This window comes from Fistularia commersonii, chromosome 6 (genome assembly GCF_037954325.1).
Source record: "Fistularia commersonii isolate RoL2024-O1a breed Wild chromosome 6, RoL_Fcom_v1.0, whole genome shotgun sequence".
Classification (NCBI taxonomy): Eukaryota; Metazoa; Chordata; class Actinopteri; order Syngnathiformes; family Fistulariidae; genus Fistularia; species Fistularia commersonii.
Window position 1 is genome coordinate 17,019,229 of NC_141289.1, and position 27,106 is coordinate 17,046,334.

Here is a 27,106-nt window from a genome sequence, read left to right on the forward strand (position 1 = left end):
TTACAGGACAGGTTAAGTGTTAATTTCAAATGATGAATATTTGATCTTGTCTAGTCTTTCATGACGATGGTGGCTTTTTACATTTGAAATCAACCATCGGGGTTAAAAAAATAGATAAGTTGGGGTCTCAGTTTACCAACAGAAGCCCAATGATGTAACAGCGTCTCACTGATCAAAGAGGGAAATGTAAAAGAAGATCTCTCACTTTGATGGTGCATCGGCCTCATTTTCTTAATTCCTTATCCAAATACTCATTTTCGTTGTCGTTGATGTAAAAAGCTGTTTTAGCATGATAGGAAAGGGGTTTTATTTGCAAAAAAAAAAAAAAAAAAAGCAATATAATCCAAAACACAATTCAAGATTGCTGTTGGGTAATTACCATATGCAAGGTTTGTTTTTGTTCAAAGAGCTCGTCAAACTTCCATGTCTGAGAAAAACAACTTGTATTTAAAGTAATTGAAAATTACACTCAGATCCTTATGAGAAATGGATGGGAGATATTTACACAATTCCAGGAGATTGAAATGATGGCATTTTTAATAAATCGTAAACAAATCACTGATAATATTTTTGTTCTGTAAATGTGAAATATAACAATCAATTCATAAAATGCTCATCCTTGCAGTTTCTTCAGGGTTTCGCAATTCGTGCTCAGAGCTGTGCATCTTTCCACTAAACGATCTCCGCACACACACGCCCAGCCTCAGCACCAGCATCCTTTCTCCGTGGGTTTCCCCCCCCCCCCTTCTCTCTCCTTCCGCGAACCCACGGAGCCATGAGAGACACGGGGCCTTGATGAAGAGCACCGATCCGGCCGGACGTCGCTCTTTCCCGGCCGCAGCTCCCTGTTCCTGGCGGTCCGTTATGTCTTTTTGCCTGCTCCCCCTCTCGCCATGCCCGCCGCCGATCGCCGCCAGCCGCCGCCGCCGTCGCCGCCGCCGCTGCTCCTCTTCCTCACGTCGCTTTTGCTGCTGATCCCCCGCCTGGATGGGGCGGTGAGAGCGGCGGGCGAGGGCGGCGGCCTGCCCTCCTCTTCTCTCGGGGACAATGGCTTCGCCGCTGCGGAGGGAGAACCCCCCGCCTCCGAGCCGACCGTCCCGGGGCCCCGTCGCTGGACCCCCGCCTTGGCCGCAGGTAAACATCCGAACAGGCTCCGGAGGGAGGGAGGGGGGGAGAGAAACGAGTTCTTGTTGGAGAAAATGTAAATGAGATGGTGGGAGTAGCTGCTCTCATCAGCTCCCATCTGTTTGTTGTGTTTATTATCGATTCCATCCCATGATATCATTGTTGTTCTCTCTGATTTCTTCATCTGATGTCAGCATCTTTAAACCGCAGTAGAGGCTGTGACCATCTCACACAAGATACTAAAATTTCCTTTCACAGCATTTTTTTTAATTCATCTCCAAGTATGACTTTTTTTTTTTTTTTTTTGCAGGATTATATTTTATTAACTTCTCCAAGTGTTAATCGCCAAGCTGTTGGTCCAAACAACTGACCGTGTGGCTGGAAGTCCCAGACCTCAGGCCAATAATAGGATTATGATGTATAATGTGCAGGTTCGCGGGATTAGGGTTTTTATCTCGTAGGCCTGAGCAGGTGATGTATTCATGGAGAGCATGGTAATCCTGTGCTGTTCTGCTGATACACCCATGGCCTCACCACTGCAAAGTCTGCATTAGCATGCACGCGCAGCGGGAAGTAATGCATCCGTCTATCCCGTGTCGGTAAAGTAACCACTTGCACCATAAGGCCGACGGTCACCTCGTGTCACGTGATGAAGACTTGTGACACAGTCGGTTACACGCATTACGCTCCAAAACGATGAAACGACTGTCCGTCTTTATGATATACCGATATGCACTTTCCCTGCGAACTGTCACTGCTGGCGATGTAGTTTCCATTCTCAGAACGACTCAGCTGTGCTCGCCTCATCACTTTTTCATGGTGAGAGAAAGGTCACGGAGGGATATGTTGGCGCCTCAGTGAAAGGAGGATGCGGATATGCATAAGGATGCATTTTCAATACTTTGTCGTGAAATTATTGCTAAATAGTCAGTTGCAGGCTTCCTGTGAGATCCGTGACTTTAGAGCTGACGCCTTTACGGCGTGTGTTTCCGTCAAGCGTGTAAAACCAAACCGAGGAAAGACCGAAGACTAAAAAGCTACTGGAACGACACAGGCCGCATTTTATGTTTGTGATTAATAGGATGACTACCTGTTACTGATCAGGCGGCGTGCCAGTTCTGAACAGCCAGCCATATTCTGTTCAGTAAATCAATATTTAATTTGAAAAAAAAAAAAAAAAAAAGTATTGACGTAGAATGTTATTTTTCCTAGATCTCCAGTTCGCCCTGAAAGTCCTGGTGAGAGATCAGGTGACTCGGCAGCTCCTGCCGGGGGCTTCGGTAGATGTTTATGTGAACCACACCCTCACCAGCTCCGTCCAGACCGGGGAGAAAGGTGAGGTCTTGCTATGGGTGACTTACAGTCCAGGACTCAGTCTGACCCTGGTGGGCAGCTTGGAAGGCTACATCTCAAGCCCCCTTCCATGGAGCACCAGCAAGAGACCGAGTGAGTAGACCAGACGCCTCCCGCATCAACCCTCTTCTCCTATAGCCGCCACGTACGCACAGACAGACAAGGGCAAATTTTTTGTTATTTTCTTACTTTCAGTGAATTGAGTGTATAACAAAATAATCCAGGTGATTTTCACATTTTGAGGATCTTCCTTTTGCAGCAAGAGGAGCCTTTGGTCATTAAGAGAGATAAAGTTACCAAGAAGGAACACCTACAAGCACATTATCCAGATCAGGGGTCAACTGATTATATTAAGGGTCATAATTATCTTAGACATGTCTTTTTTTGTACTATCAGCTGGCCTGGTTCCTGAGTGCCTGGATAAGTCCCTCGCTTTGTCTTTCTCTGTGGCAATATGTAACACACGGCTTCTGAGATAAGCGTCACTTTACCAAAATGGAGACATGTAAGCTACACAATGCCTCAAAAGTTGCTTGCTTGTTGTTGTTTCTAAACAGTATATATATTTTATTACAATATCAAACTAATTTTCTGTGATAAAGGGATGTCTCCCAGCCCACACATCAACTGGTGACGATTAAATGCGATCTAGTATATGGAAGTCTTGTCAAAAACAATCTTCATTAAATGTTCTGGAAATGTTCTGCTTAGTCTTAAAAGCAATCAGGTGTGATATAGCCCACTTTATTTCTAAATTGGGTTCCAATTGTAGGTGTTGGTTTACATCTGCCGGTCAGTGAATCCAGAGCAGCTCGAAGGTCACAGCTGATTCCGACCTCTGCTTCAAGTCAAGAGGATTTTCCGAAATGGATCGATGGACAATCGGGAACAAACAGGATTAAGGCTTTTACTCTCGGGAAAGTGTAAAATTGTACACACTTAACTGGAAGGCATTCATGAAAAACCATTTAAAAAAAATGAAGACTTGATCTACAGAACAGTTTCTTTTCACCTTGCCAATGAAGCCACTTTGTAAGCAGTTATTTACACTTAAGTCAGCAACAGTATTGACACGCTGTTGCTGCTGCATTATTTATAGGCATTATGGATTTATCAAGTGTGTGCTGCTGCGCGTTAGCTGTCGCACAGGTTTGTTCTCAATGAAGCTCTTTATGTTCCTAGGTTACCGTCAAGTGTAACTGGATTCTATAGTCAAATTATTGATTGTTTACGCCCGAAGGTGATGACTCGAATGTCCCTCTCTTAGCAAAGTGCCTTTGTCCTGTGTGAATCAAAACCAGGTGGGGGTTGGGAACGGTAGGGCCACATTATTTCTTAGCGGAGGGGGACTGGTGCGTCCTCTGTTTTCTGCGCCTCCTCGCCCTCTTCATCTCTGAAAACAGGCAGAAGACGTTTGTCAGTGAGAGGGGGCAGGGTTTAGGAATCACGGGGAATGAAAATAAATGAGTGTTATCTGAGGGAACATGCTTTTCTGTGTGTCAGAAGCTCCTCCTCCTCTGCTGCCAGACAGACAACAAACTGAACCCCTAAAAAAAAAAAAAAAAAAATCCCTGCATGGAGTCCTGCCATCTGCTGGTGGTTTAGTGCTACTAAAGCACAAAAGAGAGGTCTTCATACTCGATTTATTGTTTTTCTCTCAGCCTACTATTTTAACCTAGAATTGCTTACCTAGTCCCCAAATATTGATTCCACAAAAATGTAAAACTATATTTCTCCATTTTAATCAACAGATTCTACTATCTAGCTGTGATCTAACATCACTCCTTGGAATATTCTAAATTATACATATTTTTGTGCTCTATCATTGTAAAATTCTAACAAGCAAGCTGAGGGAAAGTCAGCCTGAAGTGTATTATTGCCATTAAAACATTAGTGTCAATATTTAGATGTCTTAAAAAAGGAACAAGTGCCACTGAGGGCTGTTGACAAGGCTGACTGGACAAGGTTAATCTTAGCACTACATCACTTCCACTCTCCAACAAGATTCCACCATGGTTGGGGTTATAATGAATTATCTGGAATTTATTATGACCCCCAACTCAGAAAAGTCATTCCCCTATTTCAACACGCATCTCAAAACACGTCCGTTTAAAGGGGCCTATTTCATCTGATTCCAATTGGTCCGTCACTTTTATTGTTTTATTTTTACCACTCTGTCACCTTTATTTTTATTGTTTCTTTTTAATGTGTATATATCTGTACGATGTCCTTGAGTGTCAAGTAAGGCACCTTCAAAAAAATTTTATTAATAAAAGTACAGAGGAAAATCTATCAATTAAGAAATGTTGCAATACATGGAAACTTTAAAATAATTTACATGAAAGAAGAAACAGTCTGTGAAGGGAAAGAATGGAACAGTGAGAAATTGAATATTTAAAATTCATTTTCAGGCCTTTCCAATGTATCTTGTAATGTCCCAGTTTGGGGCTCATTAAAGAACATTTTATTCTTTTTATTATATTTCACCAATAAATGAAATGCCCCTTTTCAAATTGACAGGGAAAATTGACAGCTGACAATTCTAGTCAATTCTAGTCAATCCTCAAGGCTCATACATTCAAAAAATGTACATTTCTAAAAACCTTTTGGCATTTTCTTGCAGTTTTCTCTTCTGTGACACTGCTGCTGCTCCCTCACAGTCAAGGCAACATTTGGCTGTTTGAAGATTCGGTTTTCATCACGACCAAGTCACCTGGTATGTGAACATGATCTTGCAGTAGCACCTGACCCACACACAAATAAATTAAATGTATCAAACATACTGCAAGCTGTGCAGTCTGACATGAAATAGTTTTGCACAAGCTGCTCCAAACTGAGGATTCTTCCATCTTTAAAAATAACAATTCTGGTATTCTGAAACCGTTCTCTCTCATCTTTGTCTTATTTTGACAGATAGCTCCTCTCAGCCAAAGATTCAGTTCCCTAAAAACCTCCTCACCATGACTGATAAGGACAACATCTCCTCGCTGACGGCGTATCTGACCGTGCCACAGCACCACCTGGCGAAGGACTGCGTCAGCTGCAACCCAGGCATCATCATCAACAAATCAAGTGAGTGTCAAGCACATTACTAGCAGCTGACTTGTAGTCTGTGTGTGTATATATATACATATCACTGACATTTAGTATATGCAAAGTGCACATTTTCTTATTTATCAATCCCCAGTCGAAAAAATGAGACGTTTTCCATCTAAATCGTCTGCATCGACTCCTTGTTTCTGCAGTTTTGAGGAACATTGACCTTAAGCCAGTGGCAGCGGTCAGTGTTCTCCTGTACTCCAGCACTGAAGAGCTCCATGTTCGAGGGCCCATTCAGATCAGCTTGCCGCTGGGGCACAACAGCCGCCTCCAGCCCTCGGACACCGTGCCAGCCTGGGCCTTCAACCCAAAGACCGGTAAAAATGAATGTTTCACGCAACCTGAGATATAAGATGAAAGGAAAAAAGGAGATTGCAAATGAGAACAACGTTTTTGGAATATATTATAAAATTACACATTTTTAGGATGTTCGGTCCACAGATAGTGTAAAAGATGGCCTGGGAAATTAAATTAGGTAACTCTGTTCTTTTTGATGAAATAGGGCTTTCATGTAAACACTAGTTTGTACAGAAGTAGATATTTAAAAAAAAAAAACTTCTCTTGAGGCAGTATCTCAGTAAACACATTCAGTCTTAGCAAGTCTTTCAAGTGCTTTGTGCAACATGATTTTCTTTTCGTAATTGATGGCTTCATACAGGACTGTCTCAGAAAATTAGAATATTGTGATAACGTTCTTTATCTTCTGTGATGCAATTACAAAACCAAAAAAGTCATACATTCTTGATTCACTACAAATCAACTGAAACATTGCAAGCCTCTTATTATTTTAACATTGCTGATTATGGCTTACATCTTAAGAAAACTCAAAAATCCTATCTCAAAATATTAGGATATCATGAAAAAGTAATTTTTGTTATTTTAATTGCATGACAGAAGGTAAAGAACTTTATCACAATATTCAAATTTTCTGAGACAGTCCTGTTTAAAGTGAAATATTTTACTGTGAAATCGTATCAACAGCGTTGTTATAGAAAATGAATATAGTTTGTCTGTAGTCTTTAGAATAGATGTGTAAGCGGCACGTTCCTGGAGCATGACAATACTTTGTTCAAAACGTTATGTTATTATTCAAATAGCAAATGAATAATTACTGTTTTGAAGGTGCCTGGGAGAATCAGGGTCTAGGGATCGTGAAGATGATCGGTAATGAACTGGTCTGGACCTTCACTGTCTCCCATCTGGGCTACTGGATTGCTGCTCCGTTGCCATCAGCCAATGGTAACGTCGTCACGCAGGATCGACGCAGCTTGAGATGCTATTTGATGTCTATGCTACTATTGAAATATTCGAAATGTGTATTTTTATGCGTTGACCATTTAGACTACCTTGGGCATGGAAGCTCACTGGACTTCATATCCTACCACACTTATTTGTTGGTGGGAATACTTGGAGGAACGCTGATCGCAGTGATCGGATTCCTTTCGGTGTTGCTCTGTCACTGCCGGTAAGATTCCCTCTATCGGGCACCTTTAACATACAGCGTGGCTCTGCTGCGAGCATTTCATGATATTTATCTCCTCCATCATATAGAGCATCTTATCAAGAGCCTCGGAGGAGGAGAGCACGTTTTTCCAAACTGACAGTGGTAAAAAAAGACCAAACCACCTCAACCCACATGGAAGAAGGTCTACTGTTCCGCTCTGGAGAGAACAGCCTCGCCTCCTGCAGTGTCCAGTGTGAGCCGTCATCCACACCAAGGCACAAAGCCAACTACAACATATATGTGGAGGACCCTGGGAGCCGCCCAGCTGCCCCTCTATATGAGAATATCAGTGGTGACCGTGTCAAAGTTCCCCAGACCCACTCTCACTACATCAACAGCGAAGAGGTGTCTCGTCTTCGTGAGAACCGCTCCAACATGAACTCGGAAAGCTTCATTCCAGATAAGCTGGTTCACATCTACAACCAACCGGTGGCCATTATCCAGGCCCCGGAGCTTTTCAGTGCTCAGGAGCAGCAAATATCTGGCTGCAAATCTGCTACTTTCCCCAGAAACGGAACAGAGTTTGACTCCCACTCGGAAGCTGCCAGTAAAGACAGCTACACCCAGACACTACCCAAAGTCCCTCACCACCACTCCCAAGGCGGAAGCAGCCCGCAGCAGATCAGTCAGGATGAGCCTCAGCCTCTGGAGACGCCTCCCCCCGTCCAGGGTCCTAATGCTGTCATGTGGGGGCGCTACAGTAACCTCCTTGAATCCTCTGTCTCTGTGCCTGGGACTCTCAATGAAGCAGTTGGTATGCAGGGCTTCAGCAGCGGGCACGGGGTACCTAGTGAGCTGCAGGGCATCTCGGAGCGTACCCTGCTGGAGCTGACCAGAGGAAAGTCCTCGTCGTCTCACCCGAGGGCCTGGTTCGTCTCCTTAGATGGGAAGCCTGCGGCTCAGGTGCGTCACTCCATCATCGAGCTCCAGAGCCGCCATCGTCCGCCCAGCAGCAACGACACCAGCTTGGACTCGGGGGTGGACATGAATGAGCCTCAGCAGAACATCCGCGAAGCAGAGCGCGACAGGCCCTCGATCAGGGCCTCCTCCCTGCCTCACCACAGCCGAGGAGGGCGATACAGCGAAGACCAGGACCTGAGCAGTAGTGAGAGTGGCACCACTGCCACCTGTACACCAGAGGACCCCTCTCTAAGGAATATTTTAGATGGAAGCAGTGGGGCCATCCCAAATATTCCCGAGGAGCGAGATGGGATGGATACATCCAGCGCTCAGGAGGACAGCGAGTCAAGAGGGACGCCCCCTCCTAGGCGTCTGAGGAAGGTGAGGGAAAAGGGGAAAACAGAAAAGAGGAGTGCCAAGCATGTACGAGAGGGAAGACCTCTCACGAAGCGAAGTTAAGAGCATGGCTCATTGCAGACATTTTGATTTTTGTCCGTGCTTCTTTTAAATCTGGGGCTCCCAAAGTCTAAAACCGTGAAACAGAGATCAGGCCTAAAAGAAGGAATTTCACATTTTAAATCGAATTTTCAAATAACAAGAAATTGCCAATTTCTACTTTATTTTGTTGTTTTACTAGAAATGGAAATTAAATAAATTAAGATTTCATTTGGACAAAATTCAGTTTTGTATATCAAGCATTTCCCCGATAAATTCCCTCAATGGATCACAAAATTGGTGAGAAATCGTCTAAAATTCATGAGATATCAACTTATTATTGGGCAGGTGTTAGCTAAATAGTTTCAAGAACCTAAATGATAAGCTGACTTCAAAAATGATCATTAATGAACTCGATCTGCTGTAATCACGGGGAAAAAAAAATCAAAATAGTAAAGACAAAGAGGCCTATTTGTGTGAACTGGACACAACATCTGTATGTATCGGACACTTCCTGGGTTTGTCTTGTGTCACGGATCTACGGCACTTTTTTTTTTTAGGGCCCGGGAACATTTTGAGAACCCCTGATTTTAACGCCTTTCGTTCACTTCACCCTCTCTGAGCTACAGTACCTGCATCTCATGGCATCATCCGTGCTGAGTGATCCAAACTTATTTTCACTTGTACTCACATCGGCATTGTTGTTATAGAGTTAGAGTTGTGTGATTGTACAACTTTGCCAAAGAATGAATAACACAGCTCAACATAAAAACCAGGATCTATGTTATGTTGAAGAAAAATGTAGCTGCTGTTAAGACACGTTTGCGCAACACTCTCCCAAATTGGAAGATCACCAGCAGGATTCTTCACAGCAGTGTCCCTGTGAACACTACATCCCATAGATCTCTGTGCTGGCATTATAGAGGGTGCCTTCTTCCTGCCTGTAATCATAAATAAGATTATTTGTCTATTTAGTAGAATTCTGGTGAGTTTGCAAGACAGACACAGATCCAGGTTACGTGTAGTGCACTTATCCTCACCATAAATGCCTGCTGTAAATTGTGAACGTTTAGACGCTTTCCCATTTTCTGCGCAGACATCTCATTTTTGATCATATCGCTTCATTTATTCAAAAAAAAAAAAGAATCTGTTTTTACTGGAATAAGCCTCATCAGAAAAAAAAAACTCAGATTTTATTTCACATGGTTTTCATATCAGATACTGTATGTGGACGAGTACTCCGATTGCAAGTATTTACCTTCAGATTTCTGGCTGCGACTGCCTTCAAGCGTGGATTATGGAGTAAAACTGTACAGCTAAGCTGCCATTTTGAAAAGCTCACTCTTGATGTTTGAGGTTCTATGCCTAATTTGATTTTAAGAGTGCATGAAAATGAATTTTTCCTTGTATGTCTGAAAATATTTTGCTATTTACTGTAAAGCCAACATCATTTCTATGTAGCTGTTAGGATATTTGGTGACTTTTCACCTTGTCGTCTTCTAAAGAGACTATTTGCTGCCAAAAGTAATGAGATAATACATAAACAATAATAATATCACATGATGTCAATGCTAATATCTTTGGGTTCATAACATAACAATGACAACAAATATGTGTATAAACAACATTTTAGCCAGAGCCATGCAGTTACGAGACTAAGCATTGGTGCCCTTATATTTTGTTGATAGTTGGACAATTATATGCTTTATTTTGCCCCTAAATTAACAATTTGAGTCTTGGAAATGAACTTACATCTATGGGAAATCAAAGTTGTAGCACAAAGAATGAAATACAGTTGCATCCAGCCAGCTTGAGAGTAGGCTGATTTTTTTTTTTCTTTTTATTTTGTGACGGCTGCAGAAAATTAGTAACCGTCAGCCGGGTTGTGCTACTTAGCTAAGCTTCACTAGCTAACTAGCGCAAGCGATACAGATACAGCACATTTTAGGGAAGGTAATATCACATACTTCTGTTCTTTCAACATAAATGGACAGACAACAAATTTCATTTTTTACCCCACTGGATTTATAAATCCCAGTTAAGTCTGAGAATTCCATCTTTATATGTATATGTTATTGTTGATTTTGACATTTGTGGTTTGACTAAGGTTATTTTAGCACCCAACACTTAAATTTCAAGTTAGGCTTAAGACGTTTTGAGAATTTTCAATGCCACCAAAATGAAAAACAAGAGGAGACAATTCCTTTAAAAAGATTTGATGGGGTGGCCTGATGAATGGCTGCAAAACTGACCGACATGTAAATCGCTTCAAACAAAACTGGGATGTTTCCAGCATCTAAACTGCCTGTCTTACTGCTAAATCTGTTGACACTTCAAATGAAAACTGTCGCTAAAACATTACGCTCTTCACCCTTTGCATTTTTTGAGGTCATTTATTTAATAATAAATGTTGCCCTTTACATTGAGATTTAAAATCAAACAATTGATAACATCATAATGAGAATTTTATTACTTGAAAGACTGGCACAAGGCATTTGAATAATTATTTATATATATTTTTAGAACTGTCAACTAATAATCCCGTCTTTTTTTAGACTCACAAAGTATCTTTGGAAATCCCACATCTGCTTTTATAGTTGTCATAATATTTTTCTCCAGCATGAATTTAAATATTTAATTTTTTTTGGATGATAACGAAGCAACATTCCTACTGTAATTTGTTGTAGTGCTATTTAGCACCAATGCTAACATGGTTTCCTGAGCAGTGGGAGATAAAAAATACTTAAAAACAGCACATAAGCATCTTTTATGAATAGCTATAGGGTATTAGTCTTTAAGCATCTAAGATGTTTTATTCACAAAATAAATATTTATTAGAAATATCTGACAATAAAGACACACAAATGCCTGCCTCTTGTATGTGTCTGCTCATGGACATGGCAGCTGCTCAGTTAAATGAAGCACAGCACACTTTAACACGTGTCCACTTCTTCAACCAGTGCACAACATCAACTGGCACATTTCTATGATTGAACATTGAAATTGAGTGTCACATTCTTATCTATAATGAAGTTGAGCAAATCCCTCACAAAATACCTGAGAAGATTTAGCAATATTTAATGTGAAATTGAACATTTGCAGCAGCAGTTTTGCCATATTTAGTCTTCCGTCATAGTATCGCTGTTGAACTTTTTCACAGATGAGTTAATCTTGTATGTATCCGGCTTTGCAGCTACATTCATGTGTTCTTCTGCGTGTAAATAGTCTAGCTGTAACCAATGTATTATGTGACCGTGTCTTAATTTAGCTGTGTTTTCTCCCACCCAAAAATGTGCTTCGGTTTAGTTCGGTGAACGAATGAATGACTATTGTCATCAAAAGATGCAATCTAAATTGTTTTTAGTTGAAGGTAAGTCCTTCAAGGCTGTGTACAATATCTGTTTTCTTTATCAATGTAGCAACAAGTTGAGCACTTAACCATTCAGTAGGCTTACAAATGTTCACTTTCATCAGCTTCAAAAACAAGTATATCTCTGCAAAAGCAACATGGATTGTGAACACTCTGTGCTGATAGATTTTGATGAGCAGAACACACCAACTGCCAGTCCTGTATTAAAGTGAACTTGCTGAATGTATTTGTACCGATCTCAATGTGTTTTACAGTGTGCTCTTCTTGTGTCTTGCCATTGAGTCTGATGGGCTTTTGTTTCTCTGCTAAGGGCACTTCTTGTGTTTACATCTGTAATGATGGTAGTGTTATTAGTCCAGCCTTTTTGTGCACTAAACTAATAAACTTACTTGATTTTAACTGTGACCATGAAGCTCCATCAGTCTTACCAGTGAAGTATGCTGTTGTGTTATTGTGTGACTGTTTTTTTTTTTTTTTAATTTTATATATGTAGCCTTTATGAGGTTATTTATTGCTGGTTTTGAAATAACCAAAAAAAAATCCCTGATACAATATGACATTTAAATAATCCTCAATAAACAATGATATACCGGCCGACACTATTTGGAATAATTCATAGTACTGACAGCAAGATTACACACCCAAAGTAGAAAACCCACACGCATGGGAGCAGAAAATCCAGTTAAACAATGATGCAAAAATAGGTATATATCTCATCACTCCGTGCTTGTATGAAATGTCGTCTTCTATAAATAAGAAGACGGTCTCTAATCTGAGTCCTAATTTTAGTACATCCTGAAATCTGCTGCTTGTTTCCTCCAAACGTGCTGTATGTCAGCAGCTGGATGTACTGGAGTTGGACACACAATGCAATGTGGGTTCATGTTCCGGCCATTAGTGCAGTAAAAGTTGACATGAACATATCACATAATGCTGAAACCTGACTGTAACGTAACAATAACAGACTGAAAACGGTGACCTCGGCATAATCACTGCAGCCAACGCACCTGCAGTGAGACACTGCTTCTCCTCGAGTAGCTCCTTTGGACAGGCAGAAACACACATCCTGGGTTTGGATCACTTTCCGGCAGCCACTTCCAGGCTCTTGGTCCTTGACTGGTTAGCTCAGGGTTCCTGGAGCAGCAGTTTCCCATCCAGTTGATTTTTGTTTGGTGTAAACCATGGAATAACTCCAAGATCCCTCTCTCAACAAGTCCAGGTTTAAAAAGGAATCCAGAACAAAGTTATTTTTCACATTTAGATATGATACCAGATGTGCACGTGCAAAGCAGGGGTCAATGTTCTTTTGCTACGCCGAGAACAGGCCGTGTGAATGAACCCGTGAAGTGATGACTGATAAATACTGTGATGTGTTCAAATAAAACTCAAAATAGTTTGTGGGATATTCTCCTTTAAAAATGAAAATAAAAATAGATTTATATCATTGCTGAACTTAATTTGAGCTATGCGTTTTAGATGTACATCTATGTATATATGTTTTCCCTGATGCAAACTCTTACGAGGAGGCATTTCAATCACACTCATTTTCCTGATTACATCCAGGTTTTTGTGAAAAAAAAAAAAAAGGAACAAAGCTAAAAATAAGAAACAAGTTCGGTCAACATCCACATAGAGTATTTTGCAATTCACGTGTATTTTATTGTAAAGTATCAGTGCAAATGCATCGAAATGCATAAATGCATAAATATCTTACCTATAGTTCTTCGCAAAGGCGTTTATGTCCAGCAGACGGCACTGTTGATCAGAACAACAAACCTACCAGGAGATTGAGTGATCATTGATTTTCTGAATAGGCTGTTAGAATTCCAATATTCAAAATGCACAAACAGAAAAATAAAATTTTGAATTACTTGGAAAATGGGTCATTTTCACTGTTCTTTAGCCACTGCTAACTTAAAGTAACATGTATTCTATAGTTTGCTCTGTGCATCATGTTGCTGATTTTCTTTTTAATTGAATGAGACCATGAAAAACATCAGGATAAAAAATTGGTGTATATTTCTGGTGAAATATTTGGTTAGATTGAGGATGTTAACACTGTGTGATGTTCTTTACAATGCAGGGGTGTCCCCTTCTACACCTCCACCAAAGGCCGGCCCGTGATGTCATCACCAGCCCCCGTCTGTCGTTATCGGAATAGTTCAGTGTCGCCTCAGACTCGGCTGAGAAGGACACACATGAAGGACTACCTCTCTCTTAAACAGGTTTTACACAGATTTTTTCAAGGATTGCACTGAAGATTACTCACTGAGGAAGAAGTGTTAGAATTGTGTTGTTTTCCTCTGAAGGTAAGCTCTTTTAATATATTTTACAGTATAGTCTAACTTCACTGAAGCTGTCATTCTGCAGGTAAAAAACTACTTTGGGTTTAGCCTTGAACTGGTTAACTGCAAGATTAACATGCTGAAGGTAATGCACAAATTAGGGATGCACACAAGCTGGTATGAAAAAAAAATATATAATTCAGCTTTATTGCCGTTACAGGAGAAATAACATGATGGCTGCATGGACCGAGTTCTTTTCAAATAAATCTATGACTGCAATCCTATATCTTACCAATATCATTCCAAATGCTCATTTCTCTATCGTGTATTCATCAAATGGAATACGATGGAAAATACTCTGTACATGGTAACCACCATGAAGTATATTGTACAGTGCTGGGTGTAATTTAAATAATTAAAACTGCTAATTTTCAGAATTGGTACCTTAAGGGATAAGTACACTAGATTAAAAATTATCCTCGACCATCTAAACTGAGAATATTTGGTGACTCCAATACAACTAAGTGATTACAGTCTTATCACCCGATAAATCAAATTATATATCTTGTTCATTAGCAGTATCTAACCTCATATATATGCAGTTCCATAATTACAAGTATCCAAGAAGCTCATTTTCTTGCAATATTTTTTTACTGATTATTGTGTAAATTAAATGTGATTTAATATAGCGACTGGATTTTAATAACTTTATACAGACTTAATTTATTTTTCTTTGTTTTTTGTCAGTTTAATTTCATGCTTCGATACAGTATATTTTTTCATCTTTTACAGTTTTTTTTTGATTAAATTGTTCATCAGTTGTGGGAAGTCTCACAAACTACTGGTATGTTACAATACCACCAAGACTGTAAAACTTGAGATTGACTTTTCGAATCAATAATATATACTTTTTCTTGCACTGAAGATGTCTAAAGTGAGTATTATTAATCCACATGTTATTTTGTCTCAACTAACACCAAGAAAGCTGATGGTGGACATTGGCTGATTAACCCAGGGCTGGTGTGTTTCTATTAAAAGAGTTTTCCACATGGAAAGTTTAACACAATGAGAGAGGAGCTCAGCTTCCAGTTGTTGGGAGCCTTTGAGTTCCATTAAGGAGAATTTTATAACATCTAACTCTGCTAAGCTGTGAAGCGTTTCAGGAGATATCAGATGGAGGAGAGAAATATTGTATCTGAAAAATTGAAGAGAAAGTGCTGTTTGGAATGATAAAACCTCATGATGATGCTGTATGCGAGTGAATGATAGACATGCTGGTCTGTGCATGCGAGCTCCTGTTGGCATTTAGAGATTTTTAAACCAGTTGACCTTGAAAATATTCCACATATTTTTCAAGTGAATTTATGGAAAAGTTAAACTTGTCCACAAAATTCAAGTTAAAAAAAATCCATATGTTGATATTGATTAGAATATTCCTTTAATCGACAAATTACCTATTCTAGGTTTAGATCACTGATGCTCAATCAGAAATGACCTGAAAATCTGCCTAAAAACTGACAAAGCTGTTTGCTCAACTAATCGAAGGTAAACAAAACAATAATGGTAAAGAAATTGGTAAAAAATGAAATCAGGATGAAATTTTAAAGTTTTAAAAAGAACTGTTTAGTAACAAGAGGGGTCACCTTGATATACATTTACATTGTTTGTCTGATAGGAAAATCAAATTATATAAATTAATCTTTTAAAATAACTCCAAAACAGATCATCTGGATCAATGCAGAAGGATAGATTCTCTCTAGTGAATTTCTTTTGATGATTTTAATATGTGTTAATGCGCTCGACCCAAGTAGAGATTGAGTCCATCAGTGGGACAGCGCATGTTCAAAGTTCCAGATATAAGGTCAGATTGTAATGGTTTCCGAAGAAGGGATGGTGATTATCTGCGTAGACGGAAGTCAAGGTTGGAACTGGCAGGCAGGAGTCCTAGAGGAAGACCAAAGAGGAGTTTTATGGATGGAGTGGAAGAGGACATGAAACGAGTGGGTGTGAGAGAAGAAGATGCAGAGGAGAGGGTGAGATTGAGGCAGATGATTTGCTGTGGTGACCCATGAAGGGACCGGCTGAAAGGCAAATCTACTTGCCTTGATTTTTGATGTTTGATCTCATAGACAATGAGCTAATAAAACAAAACAAAGTTTATATTGGAGTTCATTAAAATGGGCTTGGCCATAACATGTATTTGCTGTGACTGGTAAAGAGGGAAGCCACTCCATCTACATCCAAGCAACTTACAATATGTTTAGGCTGCTGGATTTCCTTTTGATAAATGATAAGAAAAGCTAAGACAATAATACTTTATTGATCCCCATACAGGAAATTCTTGTCTCACAGCAGCACAGCAATAGCAATAAGTATGAATATGAATAGAAATAAAATAGACAATTAAAAGGAGGATGACAACATCAAGGATATAAAAGGATATAAAAGGATATAAAAATAGTCAACAGAATGACAACAAGGATAAAAATAGATGATAGAATGAGGACAGGACATGTGTGAATGAGTGAGGTAGTGGTAGCACTGATGCACCTCCGCTTTCCAAACTGCTGTTATAAAATCTGAGGAGCATCTGAAGCGATCGGTTCTGCAGCGGGGTGAGATTGGCTGAATGAGCTGCCTGGATAATCGGCCACAGCTCGTCATGCAGGTGTTGGGAAAAAAAATATCCTTTCATTTTAATGCTGTTTTTCACTAATCTGGGGAGAAAAAAAAAAGTAAAAAAAAAAAAAATTAATTGTTGTAAATGATTTATTGTCAAAAATATTTAAAACATTGTCTTGACGAAAACAAAAAAACTAAACAAAAATTCCAAGCAAGAAATCCCCCCAAATAATAAATCTTTTACTTTGTTTTTTTCTGGGTAGATTCTGAATGGGGTTTTTCTCAGAAGCCTCCTGAGATGTTATCAGGACATTATTAAAAAACAATCCTATTAATCCACTGACTGACCCTCTCCTGCAAGATGCCCCCACTCTTAAACCTCCCGCTTGAAGGAGTCAACTTGCACTTTCATCACCTTAAAATGACCAGAAGAAGAACTTTTTCAACTTTCATTCTTACTCTGAGCTCTTTGTCTCTGCTGCATGAGCTCTCCTTGCCTTTGCCAAATCCACAGTCTTCTACTTGGTTGAAGTTGCTCAACGAACAGAAGAAGCACGCAGGAAGGAAGCTGCGGGCAAGAAGGGAAGCGAAAGGCCAAATCTGTAACCCGAATGTCCAAAAAGAGGATAGACTTGCCGTTATAAATTAAAAACATGGAGCGTTGGAGACGGAGGTTTGTTTACATGGCAAGAGATTCAGACAAAGGTTGAGGAAGTGTGCTTTTCTTTTTTACTGTTTAGGTTTTAATCATCAAACCAGACAATAACACAGATAAAAACAAAATACTGACAGTATAAAGATTAGCATGTCTGGGTCAAGTTTTGAAATCAAACTACTCTTAATATTATGCAGTTTAGTTTCAGGTTTCAAATCCTGAAAATCTAATTTCAAATCTGCTTTACAGAATAAAGATCTATTTGGAAAACTTGATGATCACCGAATGCCAAATATATTTAATTAATCAAAGCTGATATTCACCTGGAAGATGGTATTTATAAAGGGCAGAGGAAATTACCTTGATACTGGAACAAATGTACTTTTAACGATGAAAAAATGATTTTAATTTGTTGCTTTCGTGCTTTCAAAATCAGGACAAAATAGAATTCTGGAAAAAAAATGACTCTTCATAGAAAAAGCTATGGATTATCTCAAAATAAAGCATCAAATTAGATAAAAATTTGCAGGAAATTAACCTGAGCGTTGCACGTCAGTGCTCTAAAACAATTGTTCTGTATGTCAACCACAAAGGTGGATAGCCTTGGTTCGGTGGATCAGAGCCTGCAAAAGGTGGAGGAGTTTTGTTGAGCAGCTGGAGTTCAGCTCCTATCAACAGTGTTGGAGTCATGTTTGCAGCTGCTACAAACCAGCTTCCACTTCTTTTTCCCATTCGAGCTCTGGGGGGGAAACTATTTCAAGATGGTGTTGAAATATTTACCCTTTCCTACGTATCAAGTAAAAATAACTTCTAACATTCAGTCCGTGGCCTTCCACTTCTCTGCACACAGAACTTATGTGGAAGTCTCGTCTTCCGTTTCTTCACTCAGAACCCATTTTCTTCTGTCCCCAGAATCCTCGTGCAGACAAAAGCACAGATGGATCTGAGATGCTTCATGTTCCTCCTGTTGCTGTGCTCCCACAACAAGGTAAGGCAGTTCTGCACCCATTCCTGGTGTCAAACAGGATGTTCTCATGTCTCCAGTGAAGAAGCTGAGACTTCACTGTTTATGAATCGTGTGACTGATTTGCAGGGACACTCAATGTGTAGCTGTTTTAGTTGATTTCAGATGCTTTTAACAATGTTAAGATAAGAGATCTGATCTAGACACTCCAAGAAGTCATCTTAATATATCTCTATTGTTATAGTGTTTTATATACGGATTATCTGATGTTTTTTTTAATGCATGGTAGATTCATTCATGGCAGCATAGTGGTTAGCATTCCTGCCTCTTAGCAACAGCTTCAATGGCCAAATTGATTATGTCAGTTTTCACATCCTCCCCATGGTTATGTGGGCTCCTTTACGGGTTCTCTTGTTCCCTGCACACAGTCCAAAAGCATGCTGCAAGTTTACTGATGACTCTGAATTGCCTGTAGGTGTGAACAAGAGAGAAATTGGGTGTGTGTCTCTATTTTTTGTCTGATAGATGTCTCTCATGCAGTCACAGCTAGAATTGTCTCCAGATGACATTATATTTAATCTTTGCGGCTTATTCTGCACAAAGGCTTCCAAATAATGAGTGAATGCTAGTCTGTGGACAACACTACATGCAAAATTGCAGGTGAACTACTGTTGATGACGCGTGTGTGTGTGTGTGTGTGTGTGTGTGTGTGTGTGTGTGTGTATGTGTGTGTGTGTTTCTGCATGTTTGTGTGCATATTTACTGCATTTATATGGCGTGAGCAGCAAGCGGCAGCGAACTCTGAAACCGAGCATCGGAAGGAGCTGACCAAAATCCAGATCGCAGGAGCCCAGTATGAATGTTTCCAGCGGATTGTGAGAGAATCACAACACAAGACATCAACAGTAGGTGAGGAGATAAAGTTTGGAGGAATAAATAAATTATGTTACATGCATTTTTTAAAATGTATATATCGACATTCCAGCTCTAAGGTGTTTCTGTGTGTGTGTGTGTGTGTGTGTGTGTGTGTGTGTGTGTGTGTGCGGTGCTGTCTGCAGGACCAGTGTGTAACATCACCTGGGATGGGTGGCTGTGCTGGGATGAAACTGAAGCCGGACAAACAGCGGAGCAGAACTGTCCAGAATACTTCGATGACTTCGACCCCCATGGTACAGTTGTGAGTTTACTGTGATTTCTGACTGCGGAGAGCTGCAATTTTAAAAATCGTCTCAAAGAGCCTGAATTTTTGTAGTATTATGTTGGGCATTTTATACATTATAAAGAACCTTACAGTTTCCTGCAATTAAATCTGAACCTTTTTAGTTGAACAGAGAAATTAAACAGTATAAAAAATTAGCAAGTGTGACAGGGAGCGTTACTTTTAGTTGAGAACTGCAATTAAATACCTAAATTGGAGACTTAAAGTTATGCAAATAGTGATTACTTCAAAATATCCCCAATACATAATGGATATCAGGTAAGAAAAGGGAGAAACTCTACTTGTCCCAAATGAAATTATTGTGCCAGATTGCTTAGCAACAAATATAAAGCAAAGAAACATAAAATATGAACACATGATGAATTAAATGTATGGAAAGGCATGAGTTCACCCCTCCTGTTCGATGAAAGTTGAGAAACGAGATGGACGCATGACAATGAGCCTAACATGAGGAAAATCGTGATGTTGTATGGCAGGGGAGTAATTCTGGAAAATATTAAATCTCATACTTGTTGACAGCGGTGGCGTCCAAAGTCTGCACAGACAGCGGTGAGTGGGGGTTTCACCCAGTAAGCTTACGGACCTGGACCAACTTCACAAACTGTCAAGACAACAGCACACGTCATGGGAAGGTAATAACTCTGGAATAGAATAGGATCACATGGATATTTTTTTTTTAAAGTATATATATATATATATATATATATATGTTTATTTAAGATGCCAAAAGTCAATAACTGCTTGTGGCTCTTTTCTGCAGACAACCATGTCTCACTTCTATCTGGCGATAATCGGCCATGGGCTCTCACTGGTGTCGTTGCTCATATCGCTGGGAATATTTTTCTATTTTAAGTAAGTGCAAAAATGTAAAATCCATCAATGTACAATCCATCCAAATTTTTCAGCAAATCAATCAACAAAATGCAAACAAATGAAATTTCCAAAGTTTAAATATCCTTGATAAGGAGAGTCATTATGTGTATGTACAGTTTTTATACGATGCTTGTCTTGATAATTCAGAGAGGAAAATACATATTTTTTAAGTCGTGCGTGGGAGCAACAAAAATCCCCTTGCATAAAAAACAAAGTTTGCATGCATTTATTGAAAAATGAACTACTTAATACAAGTATATCGGAATATTATAAATCATTACACTTGAAATGACTTCGTTCAAAGTATAATTGCTTGTTTTTTTGTTTCTGGGAGTTAGATCATCAATAAGCATGTGCGTCTCACTGATTCATTTTTATATATATATTTCAAATGAAATCTTTCCTTTTTAAAAACTCCATCATTATCCCCAAAATATGCATGCTGCTGATCATAAAACAGCAATTTTCAAGTTGTACTTCAGATGCTTCAACATATCCCTTCACTGTATTTAGTGTCACTTTATCTATTTATTCACTCATGGTTTTTACAGTTTGTTTTTTTTGTAAGCAGAAAGAGTGTATCTCACATGTTTGTCTTCTGATGTGGCGTCAGGAGTCTGAGTTGCCAGCGGATAACCCTCCACAAAAACCTCTTCATGTCGTTTGTGTTGAATTCAGTCATCACGGTCGTCTGGTTGACAACGGTTGTCAAGAAGGAAAGTCATACTTACAATGATTCGGTGAGTCTTCTCATTCACATTCGGCACTCTCCTGAAAATTTCGGACAAAATTAAGTTATTTTTTCTTTTTCCTCTAAGATAAGTTGTAAGCTGCTGATGTTTATCCACCTGTACCTGCTGAGTTGTAACTACTTCTGGATGCTGTGTGAGGGCATCTACCTCCACACCCTGATCGTTGTGGCCGTTTTTGCAGAAAAGCAGCACCTCATGTGGTATTATCTACTGGGCTGGGGTGAGAGATGACGTGCATATATTTGATGTTAATGCAAATCACTGCACTCCACAAATAAGGCCTAAAATTATGACCTGTGTGACTTCTTTTGTAGGTTTTCCACTCATACCAGCAGTGTTACATGCAGTAGCACGACATTGCTACTACAATGACAAGTGAGTTTGACCGTACCTTATCCTAAACATCTGTAATGCTTATAGAAATAATACTCAAATTCCTAATGTTTATCTCTGGTTTAGTTGATTAGAATATCTTGAGTGGAGTCAAAGTCATTAATATATATTTTTCCTGCTTCAATAGCACTTTTAATGACATGTATTATCTCACAAAGAAGTACAGTGGTCCCTTGAGATACTAATTCAATTCTTTCCAGAAGTGGGTGTGTATGTTAATTTTTTTTTTTTTTTGCATCTTAAATGGATTTTCCCAATTTAAAACAAAAGAAAGCAAAATAAGGATATTAATATAGAAAAACCCTGAAAAAGAAGGATATCAATAGTGTAAGGGAAATCGGAAAGAAAAATCATGGTTATTTCAAACGAGCTTTCTTGTGGCCCATTATGATGATAATTTAAAATAATGCACAAAATAAGCATAACAATATAAAATGTTGCTACACAAGAGGTAGGAACACGTAGCTGAGAGATGCTCGAATCGCACTTCGTATCTTAAAAAATTTGTATATAACGTGTTTCATATCTTAAGGGGCCACTGTACTTTTGTTTTTAAGAAGAACCCATTTTCCGTCAATCGATCTGGTCCACATCGCCCGGATTATCGTATCTCTTATTTGAAGACACGTTCTGGAACGGGTCGCGGATCCGGATTTCCAGGACTCTATTCAGACTTGTTATTGAGTTCTTGCGTCAAGCACTGCACTAAAAAATGTGACGCTGTGTGTTTCTGTTAGATGCTGGGTCGGCTCAGACACGGCCCTGCTGTACATCATCCACGGTCCCATCTGTGCTGCACTGGTGGTGAGTCGCGACACCTTACTGGAATCCCATGTTCCTTTCACCGGGAGCCTAATTCTTCTGTTACGATCCCCGTTAATTGAACCGCCCTGTGGGAATGATAATGTGGTCCAATATGTGTTGAATGTGAACAAATATAGATACATACTGTACTGATGTTTTTGGATTTCAACATGAGGTAATACATGAAATGCTGTGATTACTTGTGAATCCAGGTAAACCTGTTCTTCCTGTTGAACATCGTTCGGGTCCTGATCACCAAGCTGCGAGTGACCCATCAGGCCGAGTCCAGCCTCTACATGAGGGCTGTGAGAGCGACTCTCATCCTTATCCCTCTGCTGGGCATCGAGTTTGTGCTGCTGCCCTACAAACCCCAGGGGCACTGGGCCTTTGAGATCTACCTTTACATCATGGGAATTCTCATGCACTACCAGGTGACTAAGAGCCATTGTTGATGTCATTTTTAAGGCTATACCAGGGGTCAGGAACCTTTTTGACTGGGAGAGACATAAAAGCCAAATATTTCTAAATATATTTCATCGAGACCTATACATTATTTTTAACGTATTATAAATTAAAAATGTCTTACTTTTAATGTGACCTCTGGTGCTGCATGGATTTGTTCGAAGTGTCGCTTTATATTTGACCATTTCATCGTTGCAATTTTATCATTGCATATTAGTCATACCGTAGATCCAAATGTAAATTCCTCCGTCCACGTAGCCTGGAATGTATTGTAATCATCGTGCTTTTTTCTTTTCGCCATCTTTTCCGTTACGAGGGTTGAAGCGGATAAACTTATTGGTTATCTGATAAAATTGATTTCTTCACCTTTACAATGACCTGGACGCGCTTGGAAGCCATCTGTTCCTGACCCAACCGACGGGTGACCTGAAAAATTTATATTCAAAACTAATTTCTGTTTACTTTAAAATGACACACTATTATGAAGAAATATTTCAAGTATTTTAAAATCAATTGCATACTGATTTTTTTTTAAACTCAAAATTGTCTGGGACCCATATACTGTCACCGGAAGAGCCATATATGCTTCGTGAGCCATAGGTTCCCGACCGCTGGGCTATAGTGTCTGACTGGATGCTGTACACCTGTGTGTGTGTGTGTGTGTGTGTGTGTGTGTGTGTGTGTGTGTGTGTGTGTGTGTGCGTGTGCGCGTGGATTGTCGTTATTGTGACAATTATCGCATCAAAAATTCACTACTTGTTTAACTATTTTCCCTTTAATGCACAGGGTCTCTTAGTTTCTACAATTTTCTGCTTCTTTAATGGAGAGGTAAGTGTTTTTTTTTTTTTTTTTTTTGATACTCTTGAGATAGTTTCCACAAGCTTGGACTTCTTGATACATCCTCTTGATGTTTTTCCCAACAGGTCCAGAGCGTTCTGAGAAGACACTGGAATCAGCAGAGGATGCAGTTTGCAGGCACGTTTGCCAATGCTGATATCTTCCGCTCTGCTTCCTACGTTGCGTCGTCGCTGACGGAGGTCCACCGCTGCTACAGCATCGAAAGCCACACCGAGCACATGAATGGCAAAAGCTACTCTGATATATTCAGATCAGACAGTCCTTTTGTGTGAAGACAGTCTCTGTCCGGTCACACCGAAGGCTCGACACCCACTGATTCATCTCGAGGGAGCGAAGATCGATTTCCAGAAAACCACCATGGAGCAGAAATGTTAACATTTCAAATGACTAAGTATTTAATTTTTTGCTGTCTTTTCAACACAAACTTCTCATTCATTTTTCCTTCAAGGAAGACCAAAGATAACTACAAAAAAAAAATCACTAAATGAGCTACCAACCTCATTGTTGCCGTTAACGAAACAATATATTCATTGACGTATCCTGTGGATTAACCTTGAAGAACCCTCCATGATGAAGTAGCTGTTTTGATGAGTAAATAGTTATAATCCTGCAAAAAAAAAAAAAAAGACAAGCCTTAGATTTGTTTTTAAAATGGAGTTGAATGAATGGCAGGTGAAGCGTTTTTTGAAACGGCGGAAAAAAAGGGGGAAAGAAGACCCTTCAGCGAGGTCCAGCCGAGGTGGAATGGAGGAGCCGTGTGATGATATCCCATTTCTCCAAGAGAGATCTGCTGCAAGTGCAAAGACTGACCTGGAGCCACAGATTCTTGGAGTGTACCAGGTATATTAAGTAATATGAAAAATTGCCCTACCATATTCTCCCTGTAGTTCATCCGCCTGTGACAGTGGGTCAGGTCAGGCATCCTGGGGACGAGAGAAATTTTGCTTGGTCATCTCTCTTACTCTTTCTGTCACAAACCAAACCTCCTAATCACAGGTGAGTGTTTGAAAACCAATCACCTAATGCATTATCTAAGCCTTGATTCTTCCCCAACAGAGTAGGATATTCCAAATTTTTTGTCACTGGCTCCCCAGTCTTGCTCTTAGAAGTCAGAAGTATGAAAGATCAGTGTGTCCTACTTGCAACCGATGGCTGAGAGGAGTCATCGTGGAATGTGTACTGATCTCTCTGTTGAGGAGATTTTTTTATGTTAATGTAATATTGCCTTATTATTATTTACATAAACTAGGAGGTTCGCAATCAAGCAAAAAAGTTGCCATTATCCATGAGGCACGCTATTTTGCTTCTTGTCTGAATATTCCAAAATGCTGGAGAGATGACTCGAAAACTATACTGTGTAGTGAAAGCCGTTTCACATTAGTGTGAAAGGAAAAGGTGTAGAATAACAAAGGTCTGATTCAACAAATGGTTTTATGTTCCATCTCGTACCAAAAAGGAAAGTCTAGAATTTTGAATAACACAGATTTGTGCTCCAAAACACACCTCACCCTGATTTTCAGAAGTGAGCGAGGACATATCTGCCTCATCAGCATGCTTATCATAGCTCAGCTTAGCATAAGAAATACAGCATCATCACTCACCTGGTGGAACTGATAAGTCGGCTGATCGATTGATCGATTGGATGGGAATACGATCGTCTGTTGCAAACACTCATTCAGCAAATTATTATTTGGTCAAATATATTGTCTCTTTCTGCAGATGGATAATTCGATGGATAAATGAGGTCCAACAAAAAATGTCCCCGGTTAAATGTGGGGGAAAAGTGTATTCATTTACAAGAAGTTTCAAATGCATTTGTATGAGATTCTATGTCATTTTATTTTCAGTAAGTAAACTCATATCTGGTGTGAAACGGCTTTTAATGGGAATGGAACGGTGTCTGTGTGTACATATACTGGATTGTGTATAAATGTTTCATATGGAGGCACAAATATGACCGTTAACTCTGTATTTACTTGCTGTAAATACAATATCATACTGTTCCTGTCAAAATCTACTTTTCGTAGCAACTGGACTGGTATTTTTATTCCCTTGAAGACATTTCACCTCTCACCCGAGAGGCTTCTTCAGTTCAAACGGAAGAAGATTTTGACAAGAATTGAACACAGACGAATATTATATTGTGTTTTGCTACTGACTTCCAGAAAACCAAGCTAATTTTAATAAAAGATAAGTTGACTTTAAGGTTCCAATATTGAGAAATCATCTCAATATGATGGATTATGATCTTGTATGACCGAGAGAAAAAACTTTATTTCTGCCGAAAGTGAAGAGCTGCTGGTTTCAGCCTTCCAAAACATTAATTATCATCTCACTCTTGGAGAACTGACAAGATTAATGTTGACTATTCCCAAAAGGGGAAGTTGTCCAAGTTGTCTGAATTATGCTGATTGTAGAATATGTGATGACACTCTGAGAAAATCTCTCAAGAAATATTTTGCAAGGGAGTGAGATTTGTTTTTTTTGCATTTATAGAATATTAACAACAGTTCCTGCTGAGGAAGTGAGACTTATGGGAAAGAGTGAGGAAACAATAGAAACCAACATAAAAAAAAGAAGCTGATTCTAAGGATTTTAACAAACCTTCCTTTAGAAGGACATCGTTGCCTGTGCGAGACGTGTTTCAAATGCCTTATAAAAGTCACTTTGCTGCCATGTTCCTCTTTGTAACATAGTTTTGTTAAATTCTTACATCGCTTGTTCATACTGAAATAGTAATGCTGTAAATAAAAACAAACTGTTTAAAGCTTCGAAAGATTTCCTACAATCATACAGGGGCTGATTCAAATGATGGTGTGCATGACGTGTTCTCGAAGCTTGAAAGGGTTTAACTTAATTCCCCTCAAAGACAAAAGGAAGCAAATATCATGCTATATTTTCCCCCCACTTATTTAAGTAAGGTTGGGATTTCCTCATCTGGGCGTAAGTATACATATCACTGAAATGGATATTGTTTTCAGACAAAGCAGGGCATGTTACTGTCTGTTCCCACTCCATGTATATGCAAACAGGTATAATTAGGAAGTCCCAGAGGAAAAGTGTTCCATCCAATGCGTCATTTATCAACTTTCAAAAGCTGCAAAAGCACTTAGTCTGACCTATTATGATTCATCTCAGTAAGGGTAAGACAAAAGACTTATTTTGCAAGTAGACTGATCAAAAGCATCTGTGAATTTTATGTGATGTTTATGGGGTACGTGCATGCCTTACATAGCGTGACCCATATATATGAAGACTTACTGCGTCTGCAGTTTTGTCAGGACATTAAACACAGTGGCGATCAGTTTTTACTTAACTTGCAAGAGAGATTGGTTGTCATCAGATACTGGACTTGATCCAACGTCAAGGCAGTTATTTGGAACAATGAGTTTGAGGACATCCATTGCATCAATACATCAATATAAAAGTCACT

At 39.5% G+C, this 27,106-nt stretch overlaps 2 protein-coding genes across 2 annotated transcripts; both read left to right on the plus strand.

Moving 5' to 3' along the window:
• The first annotated feature begins 850 nt into the window (after positions 1–850).
• On the plus strand, positions 851–12,191 carry fam171b (family with sequence similarity 171 member B). The gene is made up of 8 exons (XM_086148439.1): positions 851–1,134; positions 2,338–2,571; positions 5,102–5,194; positions 5,392–5,550; positions 5,724–5,894; positions 6,700–6,816; positions 6,919–7,042; positions 7,129–12,191. Exons 1-8 carry the CDS (start codon positions 894–896, stop codon positions 8,438–8,440), a joined length of 2,451 nt encoding a protein of 816 aa, XP_086004565.1. The 5' UTR covers positions 851–893; the 3' UTR covers positions 8,441–12,191.
• A 1,767-nt stretch (positions 12,192–13,958) lies between these two features.
• Positions 13,959–24,299, plus strand: LOC147233531 (calcitonin gene-related peptide type 1 receptor-like). Its single transcript, XM_086148443.1, has 13 exons — positions 13,959–14,095; positions 18,261–18,336; positions 19,098–19,221; positions 19,371–19,481; positions 20,051–20,163; positions 20,292–20,383; positions 21,018–21,144; positions 21,223–21,376; positions 21,471–21,531; positions 22,287–22,353; positions 22,566–22,784; positions 23,602–23,643; positions 23,739–24,299. The coding sequence occupies exons 2-13, from the start codon at positions 18,286–18,288 to the stop codon at positions 23,943–23,945; spliced, it is 1,368 nt and encodes a 455-aa protein (XP_086004569.1). The 5' UTR covers positions 13,959–14,095; positions 18,261–18,285; the 3' UTR covers positions 23,946–24,299.
• Positions 24,300–27,106: the final 2,807 nt, after the last annotated feature.